At 42.8% G+C, this 27,871-nt stretch overlaps 1 protein-coding gene across 3 annotated transcripts in view; it reads right to left on the reverse strand.

The window, feature by feature from the left end:
• Window positions 1-27,871, reverse strand: part of LOC147022221 (protein sidekick-2-like) — a 676,300-nt gene that overhangs the window by 278,953 nt on the left and 369,476 nt on the right. For all 3 annotated transcript variants that reach the window (XM_085892916.1, XM_085892915.1, XM_085892914.1), the window contains one exon: window positions 17,489-17,600. In XM_085892916.1, coding sequence (XP_085749042.1) covers window positions 17,489-17,600 — 112 coding nt within the window. The remainder of the gene's footprint in view (window positions 1-17,488; window positions 17,601-27,871) is intronic.

The raw sequence follows: 27,871 nt of genomic DNA on the forward strand, positions 1-27,871 counted from the left end.
AGAGAGGGAAAGAGAGGGAAAGAGAGGGAAAGAGAGGGAAAGAGAGGGAAAGAGAGGGAAAGAGAGGGAAAGAGAGGGAAAGAGAGGGAAAGAGAGGGAAAGAGAGGGAAAGAGAGGGAAAGAGAGGGAAAGAGAGGGAAAGAGAGGGAAAGAGAGGGAAAGAGAGGGAAAGAGAGGGAAAGAGAGGGAAAGAGAGGGAAAGAGAGGGAAAGAGAGGGAAAGAGAGGGAAAGAGAGGGAAAGAGAGGGAAAGAGAGGGAAAGAGAGGGAAAGAGAGGGAAAGAGAGGGAAAGAGAGGGAAAGAGAGGGAAAGAGAGGGAAAGAGAGGGAAAGAGAGGGAAAGAGAGGGAAAGAGAGAGAAAGAGAGAGAAAGAGAGAGAAAGAGAGAGAAAGAGAGAGAAAGAGAGGGAAAGAGAGGGAAAGAGAGGGAAAGAGAGGGAAAGAGAGGGAAAGAGAGGGAAAGAGAGGGAAAGAGAGGGAGAGAGAGGGAGAGAGAGGGAAAGAGAGAGACAGAGAGGGAAGAGAGAGGGAAAGAGAGGGGAAGAGAGGGAAAGAGAGGGAAAGAGAGGGAAAGAGAGGGAAAGAGAGGGAAAGAGAGGGAAAGAGAGGGAAAGAGAGGGAAAGAGAGGGAAAGAGAGGGAAAGAGAGGGAAAGAGCGAAAGAGCGAAAGAGGGAAAGAGGGAAAGAGAGGGAAAGCGAGGGAAAGAGAGAGAAAGAGAGAGAAAGAGAGGGAAAGAGAGGGAAAGAGAGGGAAAGAGAGGGAAAGAGAGGGAAAGAGAGGGAAAGAGAGGGAAAGAGAGGGAGAGAGAGGGAGAGAGAGAGAGAGAAAGAGAGAGAGAGAGGAGAGAGAGAGAGAGAGAGAGAGAGAGAGAGAGAGAGAGAGAGAGAGAGAGAGAGAGAGAGAGAGAGAGAGAGAGAGAGAGAGAGAGAGAGAGAGAGAGAGAGAGAGAGAGAGAGAGAGAGAGAGAGAGAGAGAGAGAGAGAGAGAGAGAGAGAGAGAGAGAGAGAGAGAGAGAGAGAGAGAGAGAGAGAGAGAGAGAGAGAGAGAGAGAGAGAGAGAGAGAGAGAGAGAGAGAGAGAGAGAGAGAGAGAGAATCATTCACCTTATGGTACAGTCATACAAGACTCAAAGCACACTGGCAAACAGGATTACAAACAAACCTCTACTCTCGTTACACTCAAAATAACTTATATACCTATCCTATATAAAGAAATTCCTGGATGAGTTAGATCGCCTAAATGTATGCATACTGGTTTCTGAGTTGTCTTTCTTGAATTTGAATCTCGACCCAGCTTTCAACTTTCACCCTGGTGTTCTCAGTCGGGCAGGGTAATAAAATCACTGTGTGCACCGTCCCTCAGATGGATGTTAACCTGAGTGTCAAATCTACTAGCATTAGTTGGTGGGTGTAATGATCCCATGGGGTGCTTCATGAAGAGTAGACGAGTTATGACTAATGCCCTGATCATATACTAAAATTGTGCCCTGATTGCATGCTTGGAAGGCAACGGCAAACCACCCAGTTAAACCCTTGCCCACGAACTGCTTCAGCACCACTGATGATGATATATTGGCCTAACGAAACCACAACAAACAAGTCATGCCAATATGGGTCATCTATTGAGGACCCTGACATCATATGCTCTTTCGACACTACCCTCATTACGACTGACAGAGTGGGCAAATAGTGATATATACATGCATTCAAAGGCAATATCCACATGGGAAATACATATATAAACACCACCCCATTCCCAGCAATAACACAAAAGAAAAGAAGGAGATGACAAGGAAATACAAGAAAATCAGACACAGGTGGAGGCTATTCAGCCCATCATGCCTGCACGACATCAACACGACACTAATTCATCAACACAGGATCCAAAGAAGAAAATGCAAAATTTATTATCATCTTTTTTAAATGGTGTTTTTGTGGGTTTTTGTTTGTATTTCTATTTTTAAATTATTAATATTATTATTTTTTCCTCCTCAGGAGAGGGGGCATTTAATTTGCAATGGGCTTGATTAAAAACACACACAACATCAACCACACAACATAAACCACACAACACCCCTTGACGAGACCCCCACCAACAGCACACCGTACACATGCACACAATTACCCATCAATGTGCTCAAGCGACCTAAAAGTCCTGCTAACATCCCTATACCCTTCATTCCTCCATAACTTGCAGGTACCTTTCTAATTTAAATTTAAATTTATCCACTGTTTCCGTGGAGGGTGGGCGGAGGAGGGCTTATTTTAAAATTATCTCAAAGGGCGGAGGAGCTTCTTGTGAGCCAATGGCCATTCATATCTAGTTCCCGACTGTGTCTGCAGACGTCCTCCTGCAGTTGGGTTACTTCTTATTAGGAGGCTGGTGGTAGGATTTGCTCTCCGGCCACCATAAAACCCTTCATTCCGCAGAAATTCCAGAAGCATAAAAAAATCTGAAAACCCACTTCGTGGGAGTACCTCCTGTGCAGCTTCCCTTCGCAGGGCATCTCACCGGATGACGGGATTGGGGCAAAGCCTTCGGGACCCCCAATCTTTGATGATAGGAGGGAAACCACGGGGTAACATTCCCGGGTCAGATTGCGGGAGAGTGTGTCGTGGTGGTGCTGAGGTGTCGTCCACCAGACGGTGGTCTCCTTGGGTTAACCTGAGGCGGTCCCTTCGGGTGGGTGCCTGGAATGTCCTATCCCTAAGAGAGGATGATCACCTGTCTCTGTTGTCAACTGTGCTCAAGCATTTGGACATCGGTATTGCAGCACTCTCTGAGGTTCAGAGACCGGATTGCGGCGAGATAATGGCGGGTGGTTGAGTATACCATACTCAAGGAGTTGCTGTATCTTTGTCCAATAAGTAGACTCCAATGATAATTGAGGTAACACCGGTCAACGAGCGTATTATGAGACTAAGGATTCATCACTCCTTGGGTGTCATTTCCATGGTCTCTGGTTCTGCTCCGACTGAGGCGAGTGATCTCACAGTGAAGGACGCATTCCATGCCACACTCGAGTATGTGGTTGATCAGTGCCCCAGCCAAGATATTCTTGTAGTCTTGGGGGATTTCAATGCATCGAATGGAACTGATAGGGATGGTTATGAGACGTGTGTAGGTCCCCATGGGTCAGGAACTATGAACCAGAATAGCACTAAGTTCGTTGACTTTGCAAAAAGTCATGGACTTAGGATGGCTGGCTCATGGTTTCAGCACCCACAAGCTCATCGCTGGACTTGGTAGTCCAAAGCTGGTGGTGTGGCAAAGGAGATTGACCATGTGCTCCTTGATGGTCACTGGAAGATGATCCAGAACTGCAGGGTCGACCAGAGTGCTCAGTTCCTCAATACTGACCACCGGCTTGTTGTAGCAACTCTTAAGTTGCACCTTAAATCCAGGAGAATGGTACCATCCCAGCCTCGGCTGGATGTTGGCAAGCTCAAGGATGAGAGCGAAGCCGAGGAGTTTGCGAACAAGCTGAGTGGAGATTTGGGGGACCTGGGTACTTGGGGAGATCCTGAAGAGTTGTGGAGTGCCTTGAAGACCACCGTCCTTGATGTTGCCGGTGAATGTCTTGGAACTCAACGGAGGGCGAAGAAGAATTTTGTCTCTCAAGGGACACTGGATACCATTGACCAGAGTCGCAGGGCCAGGCTGAATGGCAGAGCTGAGCTGTTCAGGGAGCTGAGGCGTAAAACTGTACGTGCATTAAGGGTGGACAAGGAGGCCGATGTGTGAGGAATCTGTGAGGGGGTAGAGCATCACCTGTGGTCAAGTGATTCTCGTCCTGCTTACAGGGGAATTAGTGCATTGCGTTCATCCAAGCCCGTCCCTCGGTGTAGTGCAGTTAGAGCAAAGGGAGGGAGGCTCTTGACAAAGGAGTCCGAAGTGAAGGCCCGCTGGGCCAGTTACTTTGAGCGGTTGTACCAGGCTGATCCACCAGCTGTCGAGTTGGATACCAGGGGTGTTACTATCCCTATTGCTGACCCTCCAATCAACTGTGGACCACCTTCGTTTGCGGAAACACAGGCTGCGGTGAACTGGTTGAAATAGGGTAAAGCTCCAGGGATCTGTGGCATCCATGCTGAACTTCTCAAGGCTGGTGGAAATCTTGCACTCATTTCGTTGCCTGCAGTTCCCTGGTCTGGTGGAACACAGGCATCATCCCAACTGACTGGAAGAGGGGCCTTGTTTTTCCCTCTCTGGAAAGTGAAGGGTGATCGCCAAGACTGCAACAACTACCGAGGGGTGATGCTGCTCTCAGTGCAGACCAGTCAGGCAAGGTCTTTGCTCAGATAATTCTCGATAGGGTGAGCAACCACCTGCTTGAGCACCAGCATCCAGAGCATTCAGGCTTTACATCAAAGAGATCAACAAATGAAAATATCCTTGCTCTTTGGGTCCTCACTGAACACAGACGAGATTTTCGGCAGGGGCTACTTGCAGCCTATGTTGATCTCTGTAAAACGTTTGATTCAGTGAATCGGGATGCCCTCTGGAGAATTCTTGGTCTTCATGGGGTACCACCAAAACTGATCGATCTCATGTCTGAACTATACTCTGGTACTGAGAGTGTTGTGAGATGTGGTGGTCCTATCTCTGACTTATTTCAGTTGTTACTGGAGTTCGTCAGGAGGGTGTACTGGCCCCCACACTTTTCAGCACGTGTATGGAATGGATTCTGGGGAGGATGTCAGAGAGATCAAGCTGTGGTGTATCGTTTGGGAATGTCAAGATCTCTGACCTTGATTTCGCGGGATGATGCAGTCATCTTTGCGGAGACTTTAGATATCCTTTTGGGGGCCCTCGAGGTGCTGAATGAGGAGTCGGAGCCACTGGGATTATGGGTTTCCTGGGTCAAAACTAAGATACAGGCTTTCAATGACATTTTGGATGCTGCTGTCCTGTCTGTACCTGTTTGTGGTGAGGATGTTGAGGTCACGGAGAGATTCACTTACCTTGGCAGTGATATTCATGTCTCTGCTGGCTGTGAGCCAGAGGTCAACAGACGTCTGGGTCGGGCCTGGGGAATCATGGATTCACTGGATCATGGGGAGTGGCGTTGCCGGTACCTGTGCGGGAGAACGAAAGTCCAAGTATTCAGGTCCTTGCTGCTTCCAGTCTTGTTCGATGGATGTGAGACTTGGACTCCAACCAGGGATCTGAGATGGAGATTTAATTCCTTTCGTACCAGGTCTCTTCGTAGGATCCTTGGCTATCGCTGGCCAGACTTTGTATCCAACGAGCAGTTGCTGAGAGAGAATCAAATGAGATTTGTTACCTGCATAGTCAGTGAGCATCAGCTGCGGTTGTATGGACATGCGGCTCGTTCTCCCGATGCTGATCCTGCTCACCAGATTCTCTCAGAGAGGGAACCTCATGAGTGGAGGAGGCCAATGGGCTGCCCACGTGCCTTGTGGTTGCAGCAGGTTGATCAGCATCTCAAGGAGATGGGGATGGGCTTGGCTTCTTCCTAAGGGATGGCCAGATGGAGGCCCATGGAGTACCGGCGGAAAATGGACGCAGCGACGTGCTGCTCTGGCACATGCTCCCATACCTGTCGTGACCTGACTGTTACTGCTGCCACTACCTTTTCAGGAAGACCATTCCATGCATTAACTACTCTGAGTAAAAGTCCCCTGCCTTACTACCGTCTTAACTCTCCTCTTCTTTACTCTTAGGCTATGGCCCCCTGGTCCTATCACTGTCTACTCTGTTGAATAATTCATCTGCACTTATTTTATCTCTACCTTTCATTATCTTGAACATCTCGATCATGTCCCCTCATAACTGCCTCCTTTCTGGTGTATAAAGCCCTATCTCCTTCAGACGCTCCTCATCGCTGAGTCTAGCTCGGCCCAGAATCAATCTAGTATCCCTGTGCTGAACCCTTTCTCCGGCATCTATGTCCTTCCTGAGTTTTGGTGACCAAAACTGCACACAATATTCTCGATGTGGCCCTCACTAAATTTCTGCACAATGTTAACACCACCTCTTTTGATTTATAAATGATCCCCTCCGAATACAACCTAAAACCCTATTTTCTTTACCTATAGCTGCCTGGCACTGTGCTGCCTGCTTACCTCCCGTATCTGTTCACACCCCCAGATCCTTCTCCTGTGTGACATGCTCCAAAATTACCCCTTGCATCCTGTAATCTCTATTTTCATTGTTCTTTCCCATCCCCAACACCTTACACTTGCTCAGGTTAAATTACATCTGCCAATCTTTTGCCCAATCTATGCAAGTATCAATACTTTCCTGAATCTGATCACCACCCCCTCTGCCATCCACCTCACCTCCAAGCTTTGGGTCATCTGCAAATTTGAAAAGCCTACTCTTCACCCCACTATTAAAATTGTTGATGAAAATAATGAATAGTAATGGTCCAAGTACTGATTCCTGAAGTACCCCACTACTTACATCCTCCCAGCAAGACATCCTCCTGCTCACAGCCAGTATTTGCTTCCAATCACAAAGCCAGTTTGTAATCCAATTAGCTACCTGTCCAGCCACTCCACAACCCCTCACCTTGGCTCATAACCTCTGATGTGGTACCTTATGAAATGCCTTTGAAAAGTGCAAATATACTATGTCCACCGCCTCTTCCTCATCACCCAATCAGACACTTCTTCATAGAACTTTGAAAGATTTTTAGACAGGAACTACCTTTGGTAAACCCATGCTGACTACCTTAAATTAGTTTGTATTTATTTGAATGGTTCCTCTTCTGGTCCCTAATGAATGTCTCCAACACCTTCCCCACAACTGAAGTCAAACTAACAGGTCTATAGTTTTCCAATTCTTCTCTGGATCCTTTCTTAAATCATGGTATTACATTTGCGACTCTCCAATCCTCCGGTACCCGTCCTGACTCCAATGAGCTTTTGAAAATATCCATTAACATCTCGCTTACCTGCTCAGCTCCCTCCATCAATACTCTCGGGTGCATATTAACTGGCCACGGAGCCTTATCCTATCTTCGAGTTCCTCGCTGTTCCTTTACTTCCTCCATTCCAACCTGGATCTTCTCCAAAAACCCTTTCTCACCTCCTTGATAAATACTTTCAGCTACTGGCAATTCTCTTGACTGTTTTTGTGTAAAAGTTGAAGCAAAATACCTGTTCAATAAGCCTACCATCTCACTTTCATCACCATCCACTTTCCTAGTGCTATTCCTCAATGGGCCCACACTGTTCTTCACCTGTTCTTTTCCCTGATATACTTAAAGAAAGCCTTGCTATTATGTTTAATATTGTTAGCCATGTCCTTCTCATACTCTCTTTTGGCTTGCCGAGTTATTTTCTTCACTTGCCTCTGTTTGCTTCGATAGTGATATAAATCTAACTCCAGTCCTGTTATTTTAAACCTAATAAATGCCTTTTGCTTCTCCCCATTAGCGTTCCTTATCTCACTGCTCAACCACCCTGGCCTCGTTCTGCTTCCGATTTTACACCTCATTGGAATGTACTTCCTCTGCACTCTACCCATTGGCTCCTTCAATGTTTCCTATTTTTCTCATGGTGGTTGTCCTATTATGAGCTTCTCCCAATCTACATCACCCAATTCCCTCCTCATTCCCTCAAAGTTTGCCTTCCAGAAATCTAATAGCCTTAACCTACTATCCTGAACTCTAACCCTTAACAGAATCTTTGCACACACAATGCTGTGGTCACTTGCTCCTTAATGCTCCCCGACCTCCACCTCCTCCACCATATTGGGATCATGACTTAAAAGGAGGTCTAACGCCGCACTCCCCCTCGTGGGTTTATGTACAAACTGGGTTAAAAAGCAATCTTGGAATAAAACTAGGAAATCCTCATCTGCTCTGCCCTTTTCCTGTTCCTGGACCCAATCTATCCCTGGCAAGTTAAAATCCCCCATCATCAATACTTTTCCTTTACCACATGCCCTTTTGAATTCTTCGCGTACTCTTCCTTCACACCAGGAGCACTACAAAAGCATCCTGCCAGTATATTACTGTTTTAACAAACTCTAATCTCTACCCGTACAGAATCCTTGACATCAATTCCTTCCTTAACGTCAACCCTTTCTCTTGATACAATGCTGTCCTTTACCCACATTGCTATCCCTCCTCGTATACTCTCCTTCCTATCACACTGACACACCTTTTTCACCTTCTAATCCTGACCTCCAGTTACTCTCCTCCTTAAACCATGTCTCGCTCACTGCAACTGTATCATACTCCTCACTATCCACATTGGCTTCAAGCTCTTCCATCTTATGAATTAAACTTCTGGCATTGGTATCGAATATGTTTAACTTTTCCCTTCCTGAACACCTATAATAATAAATGGGTGTGTGTGTGTGTGTGTGTGTGTGTGTGTGTGTGTGTGTGTGTGTGTGTGTGTGCGTGTGTGCGTGTGTGCGTGTGTGTGTGTGTGATGCGTCTTCCACAACTCCAAAACCATGAAACCGAGCAGCCTGAAAATTTGCATGCATACAAAGAAATTCAAAGGAAATGTATGACTGAAAACTGGGTGTTTGGGTTCATTAAAATACCAATTTTGAGGATAATTAACAGCCTTATTCAATTATATCCTTGATCAAACACATCTTCGGTCACCGCTCTCTTTGGGGTCTCAAGGCATATCTGAGGTAACTTTGCTGGGGTCTGAAACCGCCATGTTTTTAAGCCTGCTCAACGATGCCTTGACTTGGAACAGACCGCAACGATTTCTTCACGATAAAGTCTTTTTTTCACTTCCTTCACCCGTATCGAATGTCTCTTCACGATAGCTACAAATCCCTGGGTACATTGTTTTTGTAAGTGCTATAGTTTTCAAATTTGGAGCTTGGAGCGATTTCATGCATATGAAACGATTTTCCATGATCTACTCTCACAAACTAAATAAAGTACATACATCATCAAAATTAAATTTGTCTTTTTCTACTGTTTAGAGAATGATATTGAGTTAACAATAGATTTAAGAATGTGCCAAAATTAACCAGCTTCATTGAGCTATATGACTGAATGCATTCACTGCTCGACCTCGCCCCTGTCGCCCAGAGGGATTGCTTATCCATGGCGACTGCCAGATATGTGTTTATGTTTTCGGAAGATTTGTGAGGTGCGCCACAGGGAATCAAAGCAAATCTGGTGAAAAACGGAGGTTTTAAAATAAAGTTGTAATGTTTGCGCGGACCATGAACAATGTGTCACGTGATGCGTGCACAGCCAAGCAGGGAACATGGCGGATTATCTGCAATCCCTATTTCACAGGCAATTAAGCTTTGCATTGTCTCCAGGGTTGTAATACGTTAAATAGCAAATCTTTTGTGGATACAGTCATTATTTGAACAAATTCATTTTATTTATTTAACTGCTGCGTGCGCTGAAGACCCAGTGTTGCTATTAAGTTAAAAGGATCCTTTATGAGTTTATGGTATGCTGCCACAGCTTGACCAGGTGTTCCTTGTCAAAAATTTAATTGGAGTGCTTGCTTGAGTGCTTAAGTAAAATGCTGAGCGCCCGATAGTCTATAGCGGTTCACTGCCGCGTCATTCTGAGCAAATCATTCATTCACTGTGGATGCTTTTTTCCCTGCCACATCATTCAGAGCGAGTGGTTCATGCTCAGCCATCCTCAGCGAGTTGGTCGTGCTCCGTCATCCTGAGCGAGTGTCTTGTGCTCCGTCATCCTGAGCGAGTGGCTCGTGCTCCGTCATCCTGAGTGAGTGGCTTGTGCTCTGTCATCCTGAATGAGCGATTCGTGCTCCGTCACCCTGAGTGAGTGGTTCGTGCTCCGTCATCCTGAGGAGTTGTTCATGCTCCATCATCCTGAGGAGTGGTTCGTGCTCCGTCATCCTGAGGAGTTGTTCATGCTCCATCATCCTGAGGAGTGGTTAATGCTCCATCATCCTGAGTGAGTAGTTCATGCACCCTCATCCTGAGTGAATGGCTCGTGCTCTGTCATCCTGAATGAGTGGTTCGTGCACCCTCATCCTGAGTGAGTGGCTCGTGCTCTGTCATCCTGAGTGACTGGTTTCTGCACCCTCATCCTGAGTGAGTGGTTCGTGCTCAGTCTTCCTGAGCGAGTGGTTTGTGCAACCTCATCCTGAGTGAGTGGCTCATGCTCCGTCATCCTGAATGAGTGGTTCGTGCACCCTCATCATGAGTGAGTGGCTCGTGCTCCGTCACCCTGAGTGAGTGGTTCGTGCTCCGTCATCCTGAGGAGTGGTTCGTGCTCCGTCATCCTGAGTGAGTGATTCATGCTCCATCATCCTGAGCGAGTAGTTCATGCTCCCTCATCCTGAGTGAGTGGCTCATGCACCGTCACCCTGAGGAGTGGTTCGTGCTCTGTCATCCTGAGTGAGTGGTTCATGCTCCATCATCCTGAGCGAGTGGTTCGTGCTCTGTCATTCTGAGTGAGTTGTGAAATAACACTCAATTTCCGAGACGTTTGTCGTATTGACGTGTTTTCTAAATCACCGAGCCAAATATTTTTTCCACCCGTCACACACAGCTGTTTATAAAGATTAATGTTTGTGAACATATCCCTTAAATATCTAAGTAAATTGAACGTTATTTTTCAGTGGAAGCTCCTCAAGGTTTTTGGGTTGTATACAATACCTTCTGTCATCAGTAATCAAACTGACTCCAACCTGCAGATCCTGAAAAATTGCCAATATTGACCAAGTACAAATATGTTTGTGTTTTTCATGAAGCATAACATATTATGTCTGCGAACTCCCCCACACCCACCAGTCTCTCTTTTTGCCCCATCCTTGCTCTTCCACTTCCCATTACAGTGCAGCACATTAATCCCAAATATATATATATATATATATATATATATATATATATATATATATATATATATATATATATATATATATATATATATCTCTCTCTCTCTCTCTCTCTCTCTCTCTCTCTCTCTCTCTCTCTCTCTCTCTCTCTCTCTCTCTCTCTCTCTCTCTCTCTCTCTCTCTCTCTCTGTCTCTCTGTCTCTCTGTCTCTCTCTCTCTCTCTCTCTCTCTCTCTCTCTCTCTCTCTCTCTGTCTCTCTCTCCCCCCTCCCATATTCGGACAGTGGTTATGTCTGGGCAGTGTTTGTCTCCAGACGTGTCTGGGCAGGGTTTGTCTCCAGACGTGTCTGGGCAGTGTTTGTCTCCAGACGTGTCTGAGCAGGGTTTGTCTCCAGACCTGTCCGGATGGTATTTATCTCTGGACGTGTCCAGATGGGAATTTGTCTCCGGACATGTCCAGATGGGAGTTTGTCTCTGGATGTGTCAGGGCGGTGTTTCTGTCCGGACAGAAGTTTGTCACCGGACATGTCTGAGCGGTGTTTATCTCAGGGCCGTGTTTATAGTACGACTGGTAGAAAATAGATTTCACACAATTTTGTTTCCACATTCACCGTTATTCTCTGCAAAATAATTTCGATGAGACAGTATGAATCATAATTAACGCTCCACCGCACATTTGCCTTCACTTCCTCTCACCTTACACTGTCTTTCCTTCCCCCACACCTCTTTGCCCCCCCCCCGCCCATCATTGCTCCCCCTCCCTCCTCTCTTCTTTCCCCTCCACCTCTTCAATCTCCCCCCTCTCCCTCTCTATCTCCTCCCTCCTCTTTTTCTCCACCCCCCCGCCTTTTAGTATTCTGTCAGCAAAGCGATGACAACACAAAGACGACAACAACCACCAGCAGTCCACTATACCAATAATACAACGACAGCCAAGACCATTACCACCACCTGAAGCTAACCATATTTTCCCAATTTATACCAACAAACGAAACAAACATTTTCCATCCTGTCCAACAATCAACCCATCCAATTGACATCATTTATATATCCAACATGTTGACCATGGAGTGACCTCCAACTGGGACTAACCACAACAAATTCCCCAAGCCTTAGTAGAGCATTCAAGGGCAGAGGAAATGATTGTAGGGGGAACTGAGGGATGGAGATCATGCAGAGAGATGAGGTGGTGGATGGAAAAAAGAAGACGGCAAAGGATGGGGTTAAATATAATGAAGGTTTGAGAAGACAGGAAGGAAACGGGGAGGACGGTATGAGGGGATGGGGAGAATGGGTAAAGCATATTTGGTTGGCTGAGAAATGTGTCTGTATAAAAGACTCTGAGGTGAAGCAATATCTATTTGCAGCACCTTGTAAGACACTATGTCAGTATAATGAGTGTGACATGAGCATTGCAAATTAAATTCTTCCTTTTCATGACCAGACTTGCTTTATTTAATCCTGTTATCATGTGGAAATGTACATATGCTCATTATCAAATTAGAAAGGAAAGGGTTAAACTTAAAATATCACAATGACAGCAAACTAATAAAATTGTGTGCAAAAGCCTCGAAGTGAGAATTTTTATTTTTATTTTTTACATTTTTTTTTTCTACTTACTTGCCTGGGACGACTACATTTTTTTTTCTTCTTCTTCTGACATCACCTAATATTGCCATCACTACTTGCCTGGTATAGACAAACTTGGGAATGATTCCTGGAGATAATCAAACCTAAAACCTGCCAATTGGAGGTTTCGCCTGCCTGATGGTGAGCTTAATGGCATGCAACACTCACAATACCATCTGAGAATGTTTCTTCAGAATGCTGCCAACAGAAGTCATTTGAAAAGAGCTTATTGCTTGCTGGTGTTGATGTCAAACATTGGGTCCACCCTTGCAGACTCAGGGCAGGTCCTGAATTGGTCCAATGTTTGATGTTCACACCGATAAGCAAAAGCAGTTGACAGCCACTACCCTCCATGTTGTAACCTACCGAACCGTTTTTGAAATGGACATCTACATAATGCTTTGAACATCCTCTCAATAGATGGGAATACAAGCCACATTAAGCCCAAAAGACCAAGCTTAATGGGCCTTGACCAGTTGATGATGGCTGTGATAAAGCTATATTTTGTTTTTATGGATATATATATATATATATATATATATATATATATATATATATATATATATATATATATATATATATATATATATATATATATGCAGAAATTAAATTCTGAGGGCATGACAATGCAATCCTCCAATAGGTCTCGTTGGAAATATAAATTTATGGCCTGCAACATTCTGGAAGTAAGCTGGGATCTTGGAGGTCCACGAGAGACGTCGACCGGATGTGATAGCCTGCTTAACACCCTCGCCAACGGAAGGCATCCTCATTGAAGCAATACCCTGCCTGTGAAATCATCAGCAGAGCAATTCATAGTTGCAATGGGATGATGAGACTCAAACGCAGACTATGTAGCTCAAAGGCAAGAGTTCTCTTGCTTTGAGCTATTCTCTCAAGCCAAAAAGGGAAATGAATCAATGGTTTGGTGATATGCTCCAAAAATAGGAAGATAGCTTTGCAGTTAAAAAAAAATTATAATAATAATAATAAAAAATATTCAAAAACTACAAAAAAAATATTTCATTAATTAAAAAGTTTTTTGCATTTTCTTCTTTTGGATCTTGTGTGGACGGATTAGTGTGGTGTTCGCGCACGCATGATGGGCTGAATGGCCTCCACCTGTGTCCGATTTCCTTGTTCTTAAATCAAATGGACGATTGCTCCAATGGGCATGGGGGATGTGATAAAAGCTCCACTTTGATGAGATCTTTAAGGTCCACGAGGCTTGCATGGAAGCTATCCCAATCTAAGAGCACTTTACACAGTAATAATGATGCAAAACTGTTTGGCTGCTTGGCGTCAACATACCACTTATCTGTGGTGTTAGAACCTTCAACGACAGAACTCAGAACAAGTGAGAAGAGGTGAAGGATTATAAAATCATGACCTGGCTACCAAATGAACAGCTTGCTTGAGCAACAGATGAATCAAAAGAATGTGATCAATGTATGATGCAAGTGTTCCTGGGGTAGCACCAGGTTCATTACAGAGAAATTATTCTGAGATCGTAAAGTGCATGGCAATGGCAGGATGACAGCAGATGCTTCATATAACTGAATGCCATCCTTCAAATGGAGACATACAACTGGCTGTCCTGCCTGCATTTTGGAGATGTGTGTTAAAGATCCCACAGTATTTCTCAAAACGAATAGGCCATTGTGTGCTGACAGCCTGACTAATTTCCCAACCAAAAGAGATTGAAATATATGCATACGTAGAAAATTTATACACCCAACCTGGGAATCAAACCCAGGTCCTCGGGTGAACCATACCAGTGCTCTTCCAGATGAGCTATCTTTGCAAATCAATGGCTGAACACATAATTCTCCCACATATAGAGATGCCACTCTCTCTCCCCCACTGCTTCCAGGACACTCACTGCCAACCATAAGAGCAGAGTTGTGTTTGTTTCGTAAACATATTGTTGCAGTTCTGTAAAACCGCATGCCTGCCAGGCAATGGCACACAACATACAGCGATCCCCAGGCAGTTATTTCAAGAGTATATGTCTTCGTTATGCTTCGTTATGCAGATGCAGTCATCAGTCGTTATGCAGATGCAAAGATGATGCAGTCATCTTTGCGGAGACTTTAGACATCCTCTTGGGGGCCCTCGAGGTGCTGAATGAGGAGTCGGAGCCGTTGGGATTACGGATTTCTTGGGTCAAAACAAAGATCCAGGCTTTCGGTGACATCTTGGATGCTGCTGTCCTGTCTGTGTCTGTTTGTGGTGAGGATGTTGAGGTCGTGGATAGATTCACTTACCTTGGCAGTGATATTCATGTCTCCGCAGGTTGTGAGCCGGAGGTCAATAGACGTCTGGGTCGGGCCTGGGGAGTCATGGATTCACTGGATCATGGGGTGTGGCGCTGCCGGTACCTGTGCGGGAGGACGAAAGTCCGAGTCTTCAGGTCCTTGGTACTTCCAGTCTTGCTCTATGGGTGCGAGACTTGGACTTTGACCAAGGATCTGAGACGGAGACTTAATTCCTTTGGTACCAGGTCTCTTCGGAGAATCCTTGGCTATCGCTGGTCGGATTTTGTGTCCAACGAGCGGTTGCTGAGAGAGACTCGGATGAGATTTGTTACCTGCATAGTCCGTGAGCGTCAGCTGCGGCTGTATGGACATGTGGCTCGTTTTCCTGACGCTGATCCTGCTCACCAGATTCTCTCAGCGAGGGAGTCTCATGAGTGGAGGAGGCCAGTGGGCCGACCACGTGCCTCATGGTTGCAGCAGGTTGACCATCATCTCAAGGAGATGGGGATGGGCCTGGCATCTGCCTGGGGGATGGCCAGACGGAGGCCCCTGGAGTACCGGCGGAAAGTGGACGCAGCGACGCGCTGTTCTGGCACATGCTCCCATACCTGACCTGTCTTCGTTAGTCCCTTCCATATGTTTCAGGCAGAACCTGAAGGAGTGAACAAACTGACTCGCATTCACATTTTCCTAATGCATGATGCCACACCCCTCACATTGCAGTCCACCACACCTCCCACTCCCACATCTTAGATACAACCAGTATTCCTTCCATCAACCTCCTCCCTAAGCATTGTGGGTTGTGTTGGTCTACCGACCATGCCAGGTATTGAGAGGTCATTACCATCACCTGCTTTCTTTCTCTCTGGGCTATCTAATCCTCCTCGGGTTTGTGTGTATGTGTGATGGTGCCTGTCCTAGCATAAATTAAGATTGTGGAAGAAGTAATGGGATAACTCTGCTCTGTGTCTGCTTTTGGAAGATTGCTTGTCTTTTGCCGCACCCCACGGATTCCTTGCTTTCCCTGCTGTTTCCTTCATTGGTCCAGCATGGCCCAACCCTAGGTTAAGTGGGACGTTATTCCCCAAAGATTTGCTTTGTAGCCAGTACGTACTTGGCAGTTCCGCTTGGCTGCACCTGATCCGGTAAGTAATTTGGTGAACACAAGTACATACAAAGGGTGCGTTCCCCAGAATGGAAGTCATGTGACCCTTTGGTAAACGGTTTTATAGACGAAGGACCCTCAGTCACGTGGTCGAGTTATTAGCATTCGCGGTCGATTAGCGACTCGCCACGTCACAGTTATTTGCGTGTGACGGCCTGCGATTCCGGTGTGTCCGGCGAGTAAATCCAAGGCAGTCCATCCCTCGTGGTTCCCCTGCGACGCCACAGTATGTTTGTTTCCTGTTCATTTATAAGAGATTTAAATGATGGGATAGAAAAGTTAGTATCCAAAACTATGTGTATGCCAATGTGAAGCGAATGGGAATTACTGGATTATTACTTCTGAGAAAAATAAATTCTGATATTAAATTAATAGGCTCTGAATAAAGCAAAGGTATCGTGGGGTCAAACCCACTACTCCCTTGTCTAAAGGTCAATCATCTTTCTTTTGTGTGATGACATAGTGGTGCTGTCAGCATCTTCACTCACCTGAGTCATGCAAGACCCATGCTGAAAAAGTGTAAGTTTGGCCTGAAAAGCTTGCGGATTCGCCATACTGTGGTGGATGTACTACGTGATAAACACTATGATATCAACCCTGAATGAAAATAAATAAATACAGACTTCGAGGCTCATGGAAGAACTGAAGAGCTGTTTAAAATGTATTTTTAAAACAGCTTTTCAGATCTTCCACATCCTTAGCTGAATTGATACTTGTTTGCAGACATGATTGTGTAATTTTCCAAAAAGCAGTGACAGCAGCTTAATTTCCATCATTTCACTATAAAACATTGCTCCTCAACTCAAGACAGTGGTGGGTGGATTATTTGGTTTGATGTTTATGCCGAGAATTGAAGATCCTTTGATATAATGACAAATATTGCTTCTCTCATTCTCAATCAAATGTGTCTCCCTTTGTTTTGCCTTCCCAGTGGAAGTCAAGGTATCCATTAGCATAAAATGTCGATAGCTGCTCAAGTGTTCATGAGTTTCATCCTGGAAGGTGTACTCGATTAGGATATAAAAGTGGTTGCACACATGCCTTTCCAAATCAGATCCTGCATCCTAACAATTATAATGTTATCCAAACTGTACCATCTCAGCAATGCATAAGAAGGATGAAAGCAAGAAAGAAAAAAAAAAAAAAAACACAAAGCCAACCAGATGTTTCCAGTTTTAAGAAAAAAAATAAAAAATTGAAATATATTCAAGGATTGCTGCAACATGTTAAGCATGTATGGCATAGGTGATTATCCTTTTCCCAACAACCCTGTGACAAGGCCCTTTACAGGAGTCACATTACAGAGTCTGTGATTCGTGAGGCCTACCTACTCTAATGCCCAGGTTATCTTGTTTGCACTTGAAAACATGGGATGGGACTTGTGCTATGATTAATGGTTGAGAATTTTCCTCAAGTACCATAATCTCTCGTAGGTGTTTCAAATTTATGAAATCTGCCTTCCATCAATGCACAGGATTTTGTTCAGGTGAAGTATATATTTTTGTCATTCCATGCACTCCTCTGCTGTGGGTTCGACGGGTTTGCCTATTCAATCATGTCGACATGACAAGGTTCCACATAGATGAGCTTGACCGGCATGTTCGCGTCATATTGGACAGAAATAAGATGGAATAAGTATGTAAACAAGCGCAACACTTGCCTCACAAAAGGGATGCATTCAAAAGACACTTCTGCAGCCCCGGCCACGACGCTGGCATTCCGTGGTGTCACAACAACATCCGGGGTGGAAGAGTGAACATTGGACTCCGACTCTAAGGAAGACAGCAAAGGAGAGAGTAACTTGTGTTTTTTCACATTTTTATACAAGATTAAGGCTAATGGAAGAGCGAAGTGATAGAGGCTAAACAGGTAACAATCAGGTAGTAGGGCTACAGTTGGACACAAACTAGAGAATGAAAGAACAAGAAAAGAGGAGACAAAGGAAGGGAGAAAACAGAACAACTAGCAAGTAAGAGGGCTGATTAGGTATGGTTAATGGGGATATACAAGATCATGGGTAGGGATTAGGGATGACACGGGGTGGCGATGCACCATCTTCTTGAAGCCTTGGAAGGAAGACTATGATTGAGCAGGCTGTTCCACGCACATGAAAGGAGAACAAAAGGGTGGAGGTGTGCAGTAGTTTCTTTTCAATAACATTAAAAAACTAGAGGGGGAGCACTCGGAAGAGTGCAAAACCTCCGCCGCCAATACTGCTAGGTCACTCAAGTGAACCTGATATCCTATTCATTCAATTTGACGTCAACAGTGCTCACAGAGTTATAGTTTGCAACTTTCCCTTTTACTTTTAACTTTTACATACTCAATTCATTCGTCATAACTAGATTCCTTGAGACAGAAATTGATTTTTTGTGGGTATATCCACCTGAAGTTCCAAAATCAGCCGTAATTATAATTTTGGCATGTTTTTTTTGTTGGAAATCACTTATAACATGTAGAAATTCAAAAACAAAAAATCGAAATTTTGTTTTTTTCTCTCCAACAAATTTCTTTTTTTTTGGTTGGAAATCACTTAAAACATGTAGAAATAGAAAAATAAAAATTCAAATATATTTTTCAAAATGGCCACCATAGCGGCCATATTGGACTTTGGACCAAGTCCAAAATCTAATGGCATGATCCTTGGACCATACCTAATCCCCCCACCAAGTTTCGTCAAAATCCGTCGAGGAGTTTTTCCGGAATACTGTTCACAAACAAACAAACAAACAAACAGACAGGGGTGAAAACAGTAACCTCCGTCCATCTTTGATGGCGGAGGTTAAAAATTATTTCGATCTAAAATAAAAGTGAAGGCAATAAATGCAGTCAGGCAATACACATTGTGTGGCCTGTGACAATACCGTGAACTAATGATGCAAATTAGGTTAATCATGTGACAAACCAGTATGTGATGAGTTTGAGGAGCATGGAAGGGATATCATGGACCTCTGTTTTTAAGCACTTCTGGGGAGTGCTTAACGACAGATCCTGTCATCGAAATCCTCCGTTTCACACTCTACATCAATTACATCACACGTTAAGTACTCATCAACAAATCAATCTTACATTTTTTTGCACAATATATAAAGGCTGTGGTTATGGCAAAAAGTGATTAAATCTCTCGTCCTCAGGGGTAAAGCAGATAACAAAGTGAAGATAAAGAATAGATTGCAACGGCTTTTTAATGAACTAGCTGAAGTACCCAGTGTTCCCCAGGGAAATTCAATGAAATATATTTTAAAATTTCCTGCATGACAATTTGGGGAATGTTGGCCTTATGGTTTTGTATGAATTACCGATCTTGAGCGTTGCAAAATGTATGTGGACTACTTCCCTTCATTTACCTTATTTTTTTATTAATTCTATTGATAAAAAAAAAATTTCAAGGCTTTGTAATAAAAAAAAATTATTTCACTGCAAACCATCTATCACAAATTAACGAAACCCACGTAAATGTTCACCCTCGCAGAAGGAGAGGGTATTGCATTTGGGTCTGCTGGTTTGTCTGTCTGTTTGTTTGTGTTTGTCCGCACAGAAGTTTTGTGGTTTTTTCCACAACTGCTTATCAGATTGAGCAAAATTTTCACCATTGGTGCGACTTCTCATGTGGAATGTTTTAATGATAATTATGATGTCATAGATCATGTGATATGGCAGCTATGTTGGAAAAATGGAAAAACTTTGGACCTCTGTATCTCTGAAACCGCAACAAGGATAAAATTGAAACTTAGCACATAGCAAGTACTCCTCATGGGGAATGAATGTGATTTTTTTTTTATGATGTCACAGGTGCCTTCATGATGTCATTATTGCATATGTAGAAAGTTACATCCGATCGGTATGAAATTTTTTGAGGGTCATCTCGGGATAAAATGGTCCACAAAATTTTTTTGACGTCATCATTGGTCATGTGATTTGGCAGCCATATTGTTTTATTTTTTTTAAACCTTCAAAAATCTTCTTCTCTGAAATGGCTGAACAGATTGAGGCAAAACTTTACACATATGACCGTCTCGCCATGAGGAACAAAAAGTTAACAAGTATAACATCAGAGGTCACATGGTTTGGCAGCCATATTGTATTTACCCTAAAACATATGAAAATCTTCTCCAGAACAGCTGGACAGACCGAGGGGAAACTTCACATAAATGCTCCCGAAACCATTTTTTGATTTTGTATTTTTTTTTTTTTGAATAAGGCTCATTTGGCTGTGCCTGGGTGGGTTTATTTTAATCCCATTCTGAATTCAATTGAATAAAAAAAAGTCATGGGTCAGGGTCAGGTGTCCGATCAAAGCAGGGTTGCATCAAAGCGGGATGTTTTGGTACCCGGTCATCGCTGCCAGCAGTTATAAAGTGGCAGTTCTAGTTATTCCCGCGCTTTCGAAGAAAAGCGGGAATATTGTGATTGTCTCCGCCGTCCGTCCGTACGTCCATCTGTCTTTCCCTGTAACTCCTCCTACACCGTTTGAAATAGGAACTTGAAACTTTGAGACATAGTAGATATATGTATGGGGAAGTGCACAACACTTTCGGATTTTTGATATGACTCCTGGGGGCCAGGCCAGAGGGGTTGGGGTCATGGGGGTCGATTAAAAAAAATTGTCTTATAGTTTTTTTAATCAAACATATTCATGAGTTATACATTTAACAACATATTTTTTTAAACACATGATGATCAGAGGTTGCTTGCGGGGGGGGGGGGGGGGGTTGGTAGGGGGTGCTTGGCGGATAGGGGTCAAAATAGCTCCTCCTACACCGTTTGAGATAGGAACTTGAAACTTTGAGACATAGTTGATATATGTATGGGGAAGTGCACAACAATGTCGGATTTTTGATATGACCCCGAGGGGCCGGGCCAGAGGGGGTGGAGTCATGGGGATGATTTTTATTCCTGCGCTTTAAAAGAAAAGCGGGAATATTGTGATTGTCTCCGCCGTCCGTCCGTCCGTCTGTCTTACCCTGTAACTCCTCCTACACCGTTTGAAATAGGAACTTGAAACTTTGGGACATAGTAGATATATGTATGGGGAAGTGCACAACACTTTCGGATTTTAGATATGACCCCGAGGGACTGGGCCAGAGAGGTTGGGGTCATTGGGGTCGATTTTTATTCCCACGCTTTCAAAGAAAAGCGGGGATATTGTGATTGTCTCTGCCGTCTGTCCGTCTGTCCGTACGTCCATCTGTCTTACCCTGTAACTCCTCCTACACCGTTTGAAATCGGAACTTGAAACGTTGGGACATAGTAGATATATGTATGGGGAAGTGCACAACGCTTTTGGATTTTTGATATGACCCTTAGGGGCCGGGCCAGAGGGGTTGGGGTCATTGGGGTCGATAAAAAAAAATTGTCTTATAGCTTTTTAAATCAATAAAATTTCACCTAGCGTTAATGGGACAAAGCAGTGCGCACGGGAATATACGATGGTGTGCCATCGACAACGTAGTTCTAGTTATGTCTATTATTAATTATGTAACACACCAATACACAAACGCCACTCAAAATACACCACACAAAACGACACAAACACCACACAACACGACACACAAAACAAGTCCTGGCGAGGGTCTGCAATCTCTGATTTCTGTTTTTCTTGTTTTTTATTGCAAAGCTAATTGATGCACAATGTTTTAGGATTCCCCATTAAAGGCAAAGACTTGCAAATTCTTTCCAGTTCCAACTCTTGAACACACTGTTTCAAGTTGACCATGACAAAAGCAAGGAGACTCCAGATTACTACTTGCAACCTGAAGTGACTGGCCTTGAGCTTTATTGATGGAATCGCAAAGGCAGGACGCATTAGACACTGCAGTCACTTGAATTTGGAGCGCATGTCAGAAGGAATGATGGGTATTCGCAGTATGAATACATCCTCATCCTTTGCACAGCTTGTCAAGATTATTGCTTCAATGACATGAGGCGTGAGATTTTTTTACGCATAATCTTGTGCCATTGTATAATCTTGGTACATCCAGATTCCTCAGGAGCAAGCAAGATGGGAGAACCAACTTCAAGCACAAAGCTATGTGGTGGCATTCCAGGAGATTTGAGAGAGTTATGAAACTCAGGAGAATACAGAGCCGCCTCATTGACATCCACAACTGTGTAGATTGACTTGTGGAATCGAGGATCTCCAGGAAGCTGTTGTTGAATCTGTAAGTTGATGGCATTCACACTGTTATTTTAGGAGAAATAATGGCACATTCATAAAGCCATTTGTGATCTGTGAAATGGTGTACGGATGTTTGGGAACACACTGGCTTTCAGTACTTCAATTGACTCCACTGCATTGCAAAAGCTGTTCTGAATACTAATTAGTTCACTGGTTGCGTCAACTAGAACTTTTCCTTCGCCATGAGTGAGTAAATTTGTAGTTGTTGGCTGGATTGTATTGAAATGCTTCACCTTATAAAGGTGTCCACATGTTGCCTGGAGGCTGCTTGTCTTGCACATTGATCCTCAAATGGAGCCTGTGTCTGCTCTGTTGTCTCAACTGACCTGGAGGCTGCTTGTCTTGTGTGTTGATCCTCAACCCGAGCCTGTGTCTGATCTTGAGTCTCAAGTGACTTGTAGACTGCCATTATCTTTGCAACTGATTTGTTTCTGCCAATCAGGGGTCTCTTTTTTGGTGGCATGTGGCAGTATTTATAATGAAAGTAAGGTAGGTTAAGATATTTCTGAAAAGAAGAGTTCCCTTGAAAGTTGACTCCAAGTCAGAATCGAAAATATATCGGTAGCCCGGAGGCAGATCACTTACATGCAAAGTTTGTTTCATGACCTGGGAATGCAAAATAAAATAAAATAAAATGATTGAGTAATTAACATCAGTAGTTGAGCCCATGTAATAACCATGCAACAGATGGGGGGGGGATTACAGGTTGGGGTGCATGAACATGGTGGGGTTATAATAAATCCGGAGGCGCAATGCGTCTTTTCCAGAGCTATCTCAAATAGTGTGAGTGAAGCCATCAGAAGTGCTCCAGCGAGCCTCTTACCATGCCGATCTACGTGACATGGAGATTAAAGTTTACTGGTGGAATCGAGGCACTGGTGAATAAACAACATACTCGCTCGAGGCCTGAACACGGGTATTACAATAAACCTGCAGAAGCAATGTGCCGTCTATCTCTATTGGCATGAGCAATTTGTCAAAGGTATCAACAGTTTCCGTTAATGGCTTTCAAACATGTTACTTGGTGTTCAGTTGTAAAACTCAAAATGCTGTGGTGTATCCATCAAAACACAATGGTTCCAATGTACCATGCCATGAGGCTATCCAATAAAGGTGAAGTCAGTGGAATGAAAGGTAAGGAAATGGTGGAATCTTGTGGTTGAAAATTACTGAGAAGAAGAAGCGCACGATTTGTCAAACTTATGGTTCCTGATTGGCCGTGAAGTGTTTCCAATGAAAATTGATAATAGGACACAGTCACATGATGTCTGGTATGCAAACATTCGTGAAATTAATGTCCAAAGCAATGTTGACTTGTTGCTGAGAGGTGCTGAGTAAAACAATCTTTTAAATAACAGGTGCACGTGTAAAGACGGTAATAATAAAAAAAAATTGACAACAAATCACTACAATCTCAACATATGATCTTCACAATACATCTATGTATTACGAAAACTCTCATCTTGTGTGTGTGTGTATATATATATATATATATATATATATATATATATATATATATATATATATATATATATATATATATATATATATATATATATACATATATATATATATACATATATATATATATATATATATATATATATATATATATATATACATACATATATATATATACATATATATATATACATGTGTATGTATGTATGTCCCCAAAATACAGCAAAAACGGTAAACGATAGTGCAAAAAATTTAGGGCCACCTTACTCACCAATCTCCTGCGGTGTGCAATATCAATTTCCATTCAAATCGAGCAACGAAAAAAATTATAAAAAAATCAATTCCCGATTCAGTAAAGTATTCTTCGGGAGTATTTGATCTATGCAAACAACCTCAGCGGTATAGTTCGCTGGAGTTATCTTTTTTTTCTTGAAATGATTTAAAAAAAATCTCAAACATTTTGTATGGACAAAGAACGATTTATTTTTAAGCATAAATGAAACATCGCCATTTTGATCTAATACTTCCGTGTTCATTAATAAATATAATTGTGTTTAGAAGATTACACACAATAATTTCTTCGACTTTCTTTTCTCTGTTTTTTTTTTTTCACATTGACGTGCAATATCAAGTTTCGTTCAAATCGGGCAACGAAAATAATTATTAAAAAATGAATTCCTGATTCAGTGAAGTACTCTTGGGGTATTTGATCAATGCAAACAACCTGAGCGGTATAGTTCGCAGGAGCTATCTTTATTTTTATTTTCTTGAAATGATTTTTTTCATCAACCGCTGTCACAACGGGAACCCAACGGGTTCACAGGTCATCTAATATGACTCGATTGCTCATGCAAAAAAACCCAGGCAGTGTATAAGCACTATACTCAATTGAGGCCTGAACACGGAGGTGTTATAATTAACCTGTGTAAAGTAATCATTTTAATAACAGGCACACGTATAAACACAATAATGATTAAATTTGTCTTGATGACAACAAACCACTACAACCTCAACATAGATCTTCATAATAAATATCACTCGATCGCTCATGGGAAAAACCCAGGCAGTGTATAAACACCATACTCACTCAAGGCCTGAACACGGAAGTGTTAAAATGAACACGTGTAAAGCAAGTTTTTTTTTAATCGCAGGCACACGTGTAAACACTATAATGATTAAATGTGTGTTGTTGACAATAAATCACTGCAACAAATCAAAAAATGCAGGCAGTGTATAAGCACAATACCTGATCTTAATGATAAAGTTTTTTTCCCCACTTTCCTCAATCATCTCAAATGCCTGTTCATCACAGCTTTGAATCAGTCTACATCACTTTTGGAAGTACTATAGTTTTCAAATTAGGAGCTTGGAGCGATTTCATGCATAATATGATACGATGATCCATGATCCACTCTCACAGATGAATTAAAGTAGATCATCAAAACATTATTTCGGTTTTGAGGATCGGATATCATCCAGATTAAATAAGTGTCAAAATTTGTTGTGAAATCTGATATATAATTGAAAGACATAACGAGTCTTATAACTCAGCCGATATACTTATTTACTTCAAGCAAGCAAGGCTATGTTCCCTCCTTCTCCATACATACACAAGAAAATGTGAAATTTCCAAAGCATTAAACATCTTTTTCTTCTGTTTGGGGAATTATATTGAGTGAACAAAAAAAATGAGGAATGTGCCAATATTAACCAGCTTCATTGAGGTATATGATTTAATGCATTCACTGCTGGATATCGCGCCCTGTCCCCCAGAGGGACTGCCTATTCATAGCGTCTGTCAGATCTGTGTCTATATTTTCGGAGGTTTCGCAAGGTGCTCTACAGGGAATCAAAGCAAATCTGGTAAAAAAAACGGACGTTTAAAAAAAAAGTTACAACGTTTGCGCGGACCCCAAACCCTCCCTCCTCGCTCCTTTCTCCCCCTCCCTCCCTCCTCTTTCTCCTCCATCCATGTCTCCCTCTTCTCCCCCCCTCTTTTTCTCCCTCCCACCTTTTTAGTATTCCCATCAGCGAAGTGGCAAGTGGTATTTACTAGTCCTAAATGAAACTGCAATCATGCATTTGTGGTCGAAAACATTTTAAAATTTAAAAACTTCCCCCTTTGAACCAGGAACTGCCACAAAACAATAACCTTATCCACCTTGTCCTCATTGTACCAATAACCCGACTTTGGTGGTGCCGCCATTTGCCACCTTTTTCATGAACTAGGAACCGCCGTGAACCGATAACATTATTCCCCCTTGTCTGGATTGGAACAATGATAAAACACTCATGGATTTTTCCCCCACACTCATGGATTTTACCTTGACATTCATGAATTTTTCGTGGGTTGGAAAATCTCCGGAACCTTTCCCCCCCCCCATTTTCCATTGAAACAATGCCCCCACATTCGTGGGGTTTTCCCGGAATGCATCTCCCGCGAATGTTGGGGTCCTGGTTTCTATCATTTACTGCGATGGGAATATTCCATGGAGTGGTCCTCTTGGACATATTTCTGACAGCCACTGAAATCTGAAGAACAAAAGTTAATTTAATAGTGAAAGAACTGTAATCAATTTTAAGTTAAACGTTTCACTCGAATTCCACCTCAGTGATAATTCCTGTCAGACAACTCATTTGAAGGAGGTTGTTAGTTTCCAGAAAACAACCTGCTGAAGTCACAAAGACATGTCAAACTCTCAACAGCTGAATACACAGGAGCTTAAACCAAAAGGGAAACATCGAAGAATTAATGGAAATGATTTCGACACTAGATTCTAAGCAGCATCATTAATTTTCCCTGAAATAATAAATAATGAGGCATAGAACAACAAATGAAAGCTGTCACCACTTAAAATTAATCTCGCAACAGAAGGCCATTGAGAGACCACCTAGGATGCGTGTAAGACCTGCTTCTACCTGTGTGTCAATGGTTCTGCAACATAATTTACGAGCCCATTTGTGGTTGCTTAATTAGGCCCATGTTGAGTCTCCAGCTTCCAAACCAAGGGAAATAGTACAGCCCTATTAGGTTAAGGTGCTGAGTCAGCAAAAAGGCAACTGTTCAGGGGGAAGCCATTGTGCAAAAATCTACTTTGACTTTGTAATTTTAAGGAAAAGTCACCAGAAATTGGGGTCTTCTGGTGAGGGTTGGAGGTGCTGAGATTTCTCTCTGTGATGTGCCAAAGATAAGTAATTTGAGGTGCTCAAAAGGCCCAGTTGACTGCATGAAAGGCCCAGTTCACTCCGTTGGCATGGAAAGTCTGAGGATTTGCAATCAGCAAACCGCTGTCATGTTCTGATGTGCAGTAGCGGTAATTGCACAAAATGACAAATTGCATTGAACTTTGGAAAGTATAATTCTTCGAATGTCATAACTGATAAAAAAAAATTAAATTTCCAACAATCAAAACAGGCACAAATTTTAAGACACTGCAAGACCTCCTCAACACCAAGATGATGGTGATCTCTAAGTAACTGGTAGGATCATTCATGTCATGGTTTAAATTTTTATGGTTCGTCCAGGAACAGTTGATTTTATTCCATTCCTTTCAATTTTCCTCATTTGCTATTGCTTATTCTTCTGAAATGTTGACATTTCTGCAAGCCAGAGAAACAATGTTGGGTAGTTCAGGAAGGCAATTGTGAATACAATGTTCAGGTTGGTCTCGCTGTACACCTGCACACCAATAATGAAGTTATTTAGGTAAAAACTTTTATCAATTCATTTTACCAAAGGAAGGCAAAGAAGATTTATTCCATGATTATTTAATTCACCTGCTATTATTTATTGTGAGTCACCCACCTCATGATTCCTGAGAGGAGGAAAAATCAAACAGGATTACTTCTCATAAAAACACAAATCGTATAACACAGACACCTCCTATGATATGTGTGAATGGATCAATAATTTTGCTTGTGAATGCTGGTGGCATCCATCTTCATGCATTTTCTATCGCTTGGTACATTTGAACATAGAATGTACAATCCATTTTAACTTATCTCTACAGAAGCATTTATATTTTGAAAACCATTTACCTCATGGCTTTCAAATAGGTTCAGTTGTATTTATCGAAATTTACTTTTGCATTATATTTATAACGACAGTATAATTGCCCTGATGAGAGTACTGAGTCTGAAAGACTCAGCAGCAGTGGTATTGATGCAAACCTTCACGAACCCACACGATGAACCCACCTTCACTCACCCACTCCATGCCATTTTTAGTGGTGGTCACAGAATGCACTATGGAACATAAAAATTAAGATTATATTTAATGTTATTAATGACAGAAAATATGATTAGTAATGTGATTAAAGAATTCATGAAATGATTTGAAAGCCAACAGTCTGCATCTGGACCAAAACCAAAAACCTAATCAACTTATTCTTGTCAACTTCCCAT

Source organism: Eptatretus burgeri, chromosome 8, assembly GCF_056783735.1.
Source record: "Eptatretus burgeri isolate ZD-2024b chromosome 8, Ebu_testis_v1, whole genome shotgun sequence".
NCBI lineage: Eukaryota > Metazoa > Chordata > Myxini > Myxiniformes > Myxinidae > Eptatretus > Eptatretus burgeri.